Source organism: Hermetia illucens, chromosome 1 (genome assembly GCF_905115235.1).
Source record: "Hermetia illucens chromosome 1, iHerIll2.2.curated.20191125, whole genome shotgun sequence".
In the NCBI taxonomy this organism is placed as follows: Eukaryota; Metazoa; Arthropoda; class Insecta; order Diptera; family Stratiomyidae; genus Hermetia; species Hermetia illucens.
In genome coordinates, this window is record NC_051849.1 from 27,932,178 (window position 1) to 27,943,063 (window position 10,886).

The following is a 10,886-nucleotide window of genomic DNA, read 5'->3' on the forward strand; positions in this document are numbered from 1 at the left end:
CCGTTGTTGATGTCGAATGGTCTTGAGAGTGATCCTGCTGCTTTTATCTGGCCTCGCACGTTGGTCAGGGTCAGCCTAGTCAGTCTTATTAATTTCGTCGGGATACCGAATTCTCTCATGGCCGTGTACAGTTTTACCCTGGCTATGCTATCATAGGCGGCTTTAAAGTCGATGAACAGATGGTGCAACTGTTTTCCATATTCCAACAGTTTTTCCATCGCTTGCTGCAGACAGAAAATCTGATCTGTTGCTGATTTGCCTGGAGTGAAACCTCTTTGGTATGGGCCAATGATGTTCTGGGCGTATGGGGCTATCCGGCCTAGTAAGATAGTGGAGAATATCTTATAGATGGTACTCAGCAACGTGATATCTCTATAATTGCTGCACTGTGTGATATCTCCCTTTTTATGGGGTACTACAGAGAGAGACATTGGCTAATGCTGCTGGGAAACACGTACAAGATGATATGTGTCCATCCTTTAATGAGGAAGCAAAATCCACGGAAAATTTTCTATGTAAGTGCCCTGCCTAAGAAAGCATAAGACATCAGATTTTTGGGTCTGCTGTGGTCTAGCTGCAGTGGGTAGTATCAGATCCACTAGCGGAAATTTGAGTCGAGTAGAATGGACCACTACGTTCTGAGTTCTCAGAGGCTATGCTTCTCCTGCACCTCATAAGCACACACCGACTCTGCTTGTATTTTATTCCAAATCAAGAGCCATTTGCCCGGGTCATTGATCCAGTGAAAGAGCAGACAGATGTCATCAGCGTAGTCGAGCTATTTGAGGATAGATCTCATAAACCATTGAATTCCTTCATGTCCCCAGATAGGGCAGCATGGAAAACGTCACTGATAACAAGATATATGGGCAATGATTTACAAAACAGACGAAGGCTTACTGCCAGGCGCATCATCGGAGGATGAGCTACTGGTAATCAGCCAGGAGACAGTAGTCGTCGAAGGCCTACTGTCTGTTCAAGACCCAGTATCAGAAAACCATCCATATTTGGAATAAGCTTGAGAAATATAAGTCGGCCGACTAGCGATACGAAAAGAACTAAATACTAGGCGATTGTTGTAGTAAATGTATGGGGGCACATCGAACTGAACACGCAACCTTCTGATCTAGAGCATTAGAAGTGCATAATTCCCATGCAAATTTCAGCTATTAGAACTATACCGATCGTCGTCTTTGCATCATTCGAAAGTGTAAAACTTGGAACTTTTTCCTTGGTTTTGCCGCAAGTATTTTCGTGGGTTAGCCAGTATTCCACGGCCGGACCAGGAATTTCGAGAGAAGGTTGAGCAAATTCAACACGGCCGCGAGCACAAGACACAGATGAACTAACTACAGTCTTTCTTTCATTTTACTATCATTTTTATATTAATTTTTTATATTTTTGTTTTCCTTTTAAATTGTGCTCCCGCCGACTGGGAATTTTTGTTTTTCAGTCTTTCTGGTCGTTTGCTCCCTCCAGTCTCTTCCAGACCGTTTTCCGCGTGGCTGCGGAAATTGTTGCTTCGGCGGACGTAAATTCAGTTGAGCCACAGCTGCTTTCCGCTTCGATGGGTCGTCCGTTTCCTCCGTTTTCCCTAAATTTCGGAGGAATATGTCGAGCGAGGAGGAATCCGCGGAAGGCGCGATACCGCCGTTGGCGGGGATAAGGTCGGCTTTGAGCTGCTAAAGTCTCTCTGGCTGCAGCGACTCCCGGAGAGCACCCGCCCCATCTTGGCTTGCGCAGACTCGGGATCGCCGGAGGTGTTGTCCGTCATGGCCGCCAATGTACACGAGGTGTGCACGTGCCCCGTGGTCGCGGAAGTTTTCCGAGACACAACCTGGGAAATCGATGGTGACAACATTGGGCAACGCGGTCACCAAGCTCGTTGCGACGCTAGATACTTTGCGTTCGGGAGGTAGATCTCGATCGCAATCATGGTCGAGGTCTACTTCCTGAAAGGGGCGTTCGGGTAGTTGTACCCCGGGATCCTCATCGGCCTCGACGTTTTGTTGGTACCATCGGAAATACGGAGCTGAAACGACTAAGTGTACCACCGGATGCACGTTTAGCGCAATAAAAAAACTACACTCGCTGGGTGCCTCGGCAACGGCTACACGAAGCGTAGTATCACGCCGCCTTACAATCTTCGACCTCCTAAGCAGACGTTGCTTGCTGGTTCTCCCGGTACCCCGTCCGAACACCCTTATTCCGCAAAACCTGCGTTTAGCCGCCGCGAATTACTCTCCCATCAGCACTTATGGTTATAGGCAGGTGGACGTGAGTCTCGGACTCCGTCGAACGTTTTCGTGGCGTTTCATTTTAGCGGACATCAGCATCCCCATATTAGGCGCAGACTTCCTGTGTCACTGTGGGCTGCTGGTTGACTTGCAGAACAAGACTTCAATAGACCCCGTAACCTCGTTACAGACGTCAAGGAAGATTTCTGCCTATCGAGATGACACTCGCTTGATAATTTTCGAGGATGTTGCTGAACATTGCATTCGCGAACTCCTCCGAAAGTTCCGCAGCATTATTACGGAAAATAGTTTCTCCAAGCCGGTGATGTACGATTTGCAGCACCTTATCAATACCACCAGCTCTGGAATCTTCTCAAAGGTGCGTCCTCTTTCACCCAAGAAGCTTGCTGTTGTGAAGAGGGAGTTTGAAAATTTGTTGGTTGTTGTTGGTCCTCTCTGCTTCATATGGCGAATGGCGGCCAGGTGTAGATTATAGGCGTCTGAACGCTCAGACAGTTCCAGCCCGAGATTCCATACCACTCATCCATGATTTTGCGCACTCACTAACGGATTGTCGTGTTTTTACGACTGTGGATCTAGCCAAGGCGTACCCCGAGGACATTCTGAAGACGGCTATTTGCACAACTTTCGGACTCTTCGAGTTCACTAGGATGACTTTCCAGAGGTTCATCCACTCTGTTTTACGAAACTTAAACTTTTGTTTTGTATCATATATATGGATGATGTTTTCGTCTCATCCGCTTCCGAATCTGAGCACTTAGAGCATCTCGAGTGCACTTTTCAATGTCTCCTTCAGACCGGACTTGTCTTAAACGTTGAAAAATGCAGATTTCTACAGAAACAGGTGAAATTTCTCGGCCACTTAGTTACCCCTGACGGTATCTAAACAGAGCCAGACAAGGTTGAGGGGATTAACAGTTTTCCACTACCAGCCATGGTGAAGGATCTGCGATGGTTCTTGGGCATGTTAAATTTCTATCGTCGTTTCTTGCCCAGGGCCGCTCATCATCAAGCGACCCTGAACGCCTAATTGTCTGGACCCAAAACTAAAGACTCCTGCGAGGTTGTGTGGTCTGCTGAGGCCGTCCATGCGATTAGGACAGCTCCCCTAGCTGTGTTTGTCGATGCCTCAGATACTGCGGTAGGCGCCGCTCTGCACCAACGGTTGAATCAAATCTGGCAACCGTTGAGCTTCTTTTCAAAATGGCTCAACCCAGCTCAACGCAACTACAGCGCCTACGATCGTGAACTACTCGCCGCGTACCTTGCTATAAAATACTTCCATTTCTCCCTTGACGGCAAGCCGTTCACTGTGTTCACGGACCACAAGCCTCTTACATTCGCGCTTAGACAAAACTTAGGCACTTGAGTTATATCAGCCAGTTTACTTCTGATATCCAGCATGTGTCTTGTAAAGACGCCTTGCAGACGTTTTGTTTCGAATTGCGGAGGTCATAGTCCCCCCCCCCTCGATGCTCATCCTGCCGAGACGAAGAAGGAAATCTGATTTAAAATAGGTAGTGTTGAGTACTTTGATGAACTATTGAACAACCAGAACCTCGGTGAGTTGGAGGTCCCGACAACTGAAGACGACGGACAAATACTGCCACTACCAAGTATAGGAGAAACAGTCCGTGCAATTCATCGGCTTAAAAATAATAAGTCGCCAGGAGTCGATGGAATTACAGCCGACTTGCAAAGAGGCATTATCTGTCTCTAACGCTGCCAAGAGGAGACTTACGGCTCCACGCGCGCGGTCGAGCCTTTTTTTATTTTTCAGTTTTAGCTCTGCTGCTTTAGCTCTTAGCGGGCGGACCTTCACGGTCATTTTCGCCATCTTTTTAGATTTCTGAGATAGGTCTTCCCTCTAGGTCGTTCTCGGCCACTTAGGATGATCGTCTGATCCTCCTATTCCCATGAGTTCATTACAGCATTTTGACTTCAAGCACGGGTACTATATCCTATACAGACGTACTAAGAACGGTGAAAACTGGGGGAAAACGTCAGTAAGAGCTGGAAGAACCAAAAGGAAAATCGCATACTGGAGCCAAGAAAGTCCAGTGGGAGGTAAGCTGAGTATGAGATGCTTATACAGGGCAAGTGTCTGGACGAAAGTGCTTCAAATTCAGATATTAGCTGTCTTTTGAACGTGTCTGCACAGTGGTGGTCAAATTAACACTTGCTTGGTTATAGACTCGACTTTCGTTAGTTCTTCGCTAGCTCGCATTTTACCATGGAATATCACTAAGTACAACACCCTAAAAAACAAGCAAAGTGGTTGGGGGCCTACATTTCCAGAAGCAGAAGCATGACAAGCTGTTCGTGAAAGCAATCGACGGTCAAATATCTATGGAGATGAGTTTGAACTAAGACACCATACAAGCTTCAATCTCGGAAAGAGCGCCTCAAATCACAGGAGTGCGCAATGGTAGCATACGACGTTATAGTTTCCTTGGTAGAGGGCTAAGTTCTGACTGAACAGGAATTTTCTGATATTTGGCTGACGTGTCATTGTGCTAGACAAGCGGCCCAGGGAGCAGTAATTAGGAACCAACCAGAAGGTGGAAAAGCATACATACAAGGAAGCTTGCTAGCTTAAAATTTAAGCCTTTCAATACTGTAAAACGTGATAATGAAACTCGCAGTAACAAGTGAAGAAGTGATAAACCGAACAAGTCTTTAGGCAGACTGTTAAGTTAAAACTGGACATATTTGTAGAGAGGATAGCGTTGGTGCTTATAGCCAGTAAATTATCATCGATTAGATCCACATCCTTTTTGGAAACTACAAAAAAATGCTGGAGCGGGTAAGGAATGTTACTTACGGTTGCTGAGAATTTGGTAGGCCAATTAAACCGACAATTTGGCTTCTGATGACCTACAGCAACTATCATCGCCTTCAAACTGGTTACTGACTTGGTGCAATATACGGCAAGGGTAACACTAGCAAGTACGTATTCCGTAGTGGTTATCCCTGTTGTACAAAATGCATTCAAATCGGTCAATTGAAATATTAACTCTGCTTATTGACAGTTATTTAAAAATAAGGTGGCTTTGGTCATAGACCTCACGAGCGATGGACCCAAGAAGCACGTTCCCTCCTCAGGGGTTCCACAAGGCTCTGGCCTGGTCCCACTATTGTGGAATATCAGGTGCAATGACGTTGGGTTAAATATAGAGGCGACCAGTTACACCAAGTGGTTCATGAACTTGTGCTCAAGGTATGGGACAGCGAATTAATCCCTGACGATTGGCAACGAGGCATTATCTGTCTCATACATAAGAAGGGAGATATCACACAGTGCAGCAATTATAGAGGTATCACGTTGCTGAGTACCGTCTATAAGATATCTTGCCAGGCCGGATAGCCCCATACGCCCAGAACATCATTGACCCATACCAAAGAGGCTTCACTCCAGGCAAATCATCAACAGATCATATTTTCTCTGTGCAGCAAGCGATGGAAAAACTGTTGGAATATGGACATCAGTTGCACCATCTCTTCATCGACTTTAAAGCCGCATATGATAGCATAGCCAGGGTAAAACTGTACACGGTTATGAGAGAATTCGGTATCCCGGCGAAACTGATAAGACTGACTAGGCTGACCCTGACCAATGTGTGAGGTCAGATAAAAGCAGCAGGATCATTCTCGAGGCAATTCGACATCAACAACGGTTTATGACAAGGGGATGCCCTATCATGTGCCCTCTTTAACCTGGCCATCGAGAAAGTGATCCGTGATGCTGAGGTAAATGCAAGAGGTGCGATCCTCTTTATGTCCACCCAACTACTGGCCTACGCTGACGATATCGGCATCATGGGAAGAACGACCCGAGACATACAAACTGCCTTCATCCAGATTGAGCAGGCGGTAATTGGCGCGAGATCTTGGGCTGCACAGCAATGAAGGCGAGACAAAGTATATGGTGGCAACGTCAGCACCAAAAACCAACCAATCAACAACATCAAACCGCACTGGTCAAACGGGAAGAATTAAGATAGGAGACTACAACTTTGAGACCGTTGATAATTTCTCCTATCTAGGGTCGAAAATTAAAACCGATAACAGTTACGATGATGAAATCCGCACACCGTTGTTGTCAGCCAACACCATAGGGTCAAAGCTTTTACTGTACAAGACAATGATCTTGCCTGTCCTCATGTATTCCTCGGAGACTTGGGTTCTTTGCAAGAAAAATTGCGAACTCTTGGCCGCGTTCGGATGGACGATTCCGCAGCCTATACAATGACGAAATCTATGAGCGATACCATGGCCGTCAGGTTGTGAATAAAATCCGGCTCAATAGGGTGGGCGGGTCACTTAATCTGTATTGATGAGGATGATCCAGCCCGGAAAGTCTATAAGGGCAACATCTATGGTAGAAAATGAAGATGAGGCAGGCCCTACCTGAGATGGAACGATGGTATAGGGCAGGGTGCCAGACAGCTTTTAGGGATATCGATTCGGTGGACCTCGGCGCAAACCCGGGATGTCTGCATTTGCTTATTAAGGCAGGCCTAGACCGGTTGTTGCGCTGTTGATGATGATGAATAGGTATTCCCCTATCCGCCAGCTAGGATCGCGTTTGATGGAAGATTTGGCAATTCCTTACAAGCGAGAGTGAGAAGCGGTGGTGTCATCTTCTGCTGAGTTGAGGGGTTTTTTATGCATGCAAAAGGAGGGTGGATTTTTTTTATAAAATATAGTCATGTGGGGTATCAAATAAAAGGGCGCAATTCAGTTACACAATAAATCACAATTCTGGGAATACCATTTAAAAGATGTAAAGTAGACTGCATTGTTCAAAGGAGGGCCATTTACTACTCTCAATTAGGAGCAACTAAAATGCGACGGGAAGGGAGGTCTGTTCCCTTGATGTTGCATATAAATTAGTGGCTTGATTAAAGACAGAAAATTCGATTATGCTAATAAAGTTATAAAGAATACACTTCTTCAGGCCAACAAAATTTTGGGAAGACATAAACGCTAATTGTTAAACAACAGAAAATGATGTAGCCAGCTAAAGACATCCCCATCAAATTCCTGCGTAGAAGCATTCTATTCTTCCAACAGAATATTATTATCCAACCGTGCTGTTCGTAACCTAAAAGATAACATCATACTAATTGCTAATTACCTTTCTGTTTACTTAAGAAGTTCCAATTAACGATGCCATCTGCTCTGAAATGGATCTTAATTACCACCACTAATGCTATCACTCCTTCAGTCGGGATTTGCTTTCAATCTACGATGGCTTCCATTCAGCTCGTCACCATATTATCACTCCTTGCCACGTCTCAAGCTTGGAACTTTCAGGAAGTACACACTCGGAATATTTTGGATTCCAAAGCCAACTTCGAGGATTTCCTTATGAACAGGACTCGTGATATTGTGTGTGCCTTGGAGGTTCACGTGATTCATCTCTACTTCGACCCGTGTTACTTACGGGGCCTTGCGGATGATGCTATTAAAATCTTGAGTGAATGCAAATCCGCACCCCTGTTTGTACGAACTGTTGGCGAGACACATCGATACCGGGAAATCCACTTTGTTTCGGTTCATGTTTTCATAATTAAACAGGCGAATATCGAAAACATCCTTAAATCTACGAATTCTGTGGAAAAGTGTACGAGGCGAAAGATGCTGTTGAGATATATATTCACATTTTTCGATAACACGGTAACGAGTGAGGAGGTGAGCAGATTGGCAATGTATCTTTTCAAAACGTTGTGGAGGAAGCAGGTCCTTAACGCAGTGGCGGTTTTCAAAACAAATACAATCGAAGTTCTGGGATACGACCCCTTTTCAGCGCGCGGGAATATAACGATTGTGAATTTAACCAACGTCGAATATAAGGCACTTTTTCAAAATAATGTGAGAAACTTGAACGGTTTGCCCATTCGGATTGCAATGTTTGATGACCCCGTTCGATCTGTCCCAAGGAAGGACGGATTAGGATACGACGGAGCTGATGGGTACATTGCAAGAACCATCATTGACCACCTCAATGCGTCCGTGCAGTATATTTACCCAAAGGATGCTGATATCTATGGGACATACAATTCTGGCGCTCTGGGAGACGTGGCTGCAGGGCGAGCTGATATTGGATTCAACGCAAGATATGTCACTTTGGAGGATGCAAGTTATGTTGAACAGACAAACTCATTCGAGCGAGTGGATTTATGTGTGGTTGTCCCTAAAGCGAAACGCATGTCAATGGTGTGCAGCATTTTCAATACTTTGTCCGTGTGTGCCTGGATAGCATGGGTAGCTATCTTCTGCCTAACTATTGGCTTTTTCTATGCAATCCAGGAGATTGAAAAAAAAGTTAAGAATCGACAAGCAAAGGATGTTTACAGCTTCACGGAAATAGTCCTGCTTCTATTCCAATTGTTCTTCGGAGATGCTTTGATCCGGTTGTCACGTCTCATCACATTGCGTTACATGCTTTTGTCGTGGCTCATTTTCAGCCTCCTGGTAACAAGCATGTTTGTTGGAAAACTCGTCAGCTCCCTAGTGCTTGTTCGGTATGAAGAAGATATCGATCATTTGAGTGAATTAGCTAACTCTTCACTAGAATTGGGAGTTGCATTTCCGCTTTTAAAGCCAATGAAAGTAGCTTTAGATGATCATACGTGGAACACTTTAGAACCGAAAATTCGACGTCTCAACATGGACTACTTTGATTATTTGCGATACCGTCCCCGAAACTCAGCTTACGTTCTACGCACTGATAAGGCCAAGTATTTCCTTGCTCAAACCTATGACCAGAATGCAGGTCGCCCAACATATCATATTATGGATGAGATTGTGGTTTTCGAGGCAAGAGTGTACATTGTAACCGTCGGTTCAGCGCTGCTTGGAAAAATCAATTCGCTCCTCAGTTCGTTCTACGAATCAGGACTCATTCAATATTGGGAAGGAATGGCAGAGTATCAGGCTGTAATTTCAGGACTGCTTGTCCGGGATGAGGATGCATACAAATATGGTGAGAGAGATCACGTTCCAGATAGGGAGGCTGAACCTAAAGTAGTATTGTCCTTGGAACACCTACAATGTACATTTTACATGTGGTTCTTTGGGATTATTCTTAGTGTCTTGGCGTTTATGGGTGAACATCTCTATTGGTGGTGGCATCAAAGACAAATGGCGAGGCACGATTCGTTGGATATATTATTTGATGGATATCTGCCATGAGAAAAGGATTTCTTTCTCGACTTTATGAAATCTTGAACGCGGACATTATTATTATTCTGTTAAGGGAAAGTCGCACCGCGTCCTTGAAGAACTATTGTGCCCCTTTTACTGGTTATAGTGTACCTATTGATCATATTATCTCAAGCAGGCAGACATATGTACCTATAAAAAATAAAATTGTATGCATTTCTTAGTGGTTATTATTTATGAAGTTCAAAACTCAAACGGCGATGATTATCAAGAGGCCTCCATTCAACCTGTACTTAAAAAAATAAGAGTTTAAACCTAGTACGATACCGATGAGAATAGGGGGCATCACAGGCTGCACCGTAACATCACCATCATCAACGGTGCAACAACCAGCATCTGGTCTAGGCCTGCCATCATAAGGAACTCCAAACACCCCGGTTTTACGCCGAGGTCCACCAATTCGATATCCCTAAAAGCTGTCTGGCGTCCTGACCTACGCCATCGCCCCATCTTAGGCAGGGTCTGCCTCGTCTCCTTTTTTTACAATAGATACTGCCCTCATAGACTTTCTGGGCTAGAATATCCTCATCCATACGGATTAAATGACACGCCCACCGATTTTCGGTATCGCTCACAGATTTCGTGGCTATGTAGGCTACGGAATCGCCCATCTTCATGTAGGGTGCCAAAAGTTCTTCGGAGGATTCTTCTCTCGAACGCGGCCAAGAGTTCACAGTTTTTTTTGTTAAGAACCCAAGTCTCCGAGAAATACATAAGGACTTGCAAGATCATTCTCTTGTACAGTAAGCTGAAATAGGCTCTGTTGACTGCCAACAACCGTGCGTGGATTTCATCGTCATAGCTGACCCTAGATAGGAGAAATTTTCAACGGTCTCAAAGTTCTAGTCTCCTATCTTCATTGTTTTCGTTTGACCAGTGCGATTCGATGTTGTTCGTTCTTTTGGTTTTGGCGCTGACGTTGCCACTATGTACTTCGTCTTGCTTTCATAAATGTGCAGTCCAAGTCTCGCGCCGATATCCGCCTGCTCGACCTGGATGAAGGTAGACCGTACATCTCGGGTCGTTCTTCCCATGGTATCGATATCGTCAGCATAGGCAAGTAGTTGGGTGGACTTGAAGAGGATAGTGCCTCTCGCATTTATATCTGCATCGCGAATCACTTTTTCCAAGGTCAGGTTGAAGAGGACGCATAATAGGGCATCTCCTTGTCTTAGACCGTTGTTGATGTTGAATGGTCTTGAGAGTGAACCTGCTGCTTTTATTTGGACTCGCACATTGGTCAAGGTGAGCCCAGCCAGTCTTATCAATTTCATTGGGATACCGAATTCTCTCATGGTCTTGTACAGTTTTACCCTGGCTATGTTATCATAGACGGCTTTAAAGCCGATGAACAGATGCAACTGAACTCCATATTCCAACAGTTTTCCATCGCTTACC

General features: G+C 45.1%; 1 protein-coding gene across 1 annotated transcript; it reads left to right on the forward strand.

The window, feature by feature from the left end:
* The first annotated feature begins 7,511 nt into the window (after window positions 1-7,511).
* On the forward strand, window positions 7,512-9,458 carry LOC119646949. Its single transcript, XM_038047643.1, has one exon. It carries the CDS (start codon window positions 7,512-7,514, stop codon window positions 9,456-9,458), a length of 1,947 nt encoding a protein of 648 aa, XP_037903571.1.
* Window positions 9,459-10,886: the final 1,428 nt, after the last annotated feature.

Excerpts from the sequence above, each read along its gene's own strand:
- LOC119646949 (XM_038047643.1), top strand. The coding sequence starts at position 7,512 with ATGGCTTCCATTCAGCTCGTCACCATATTATCACTCCTTGCCACGTCT.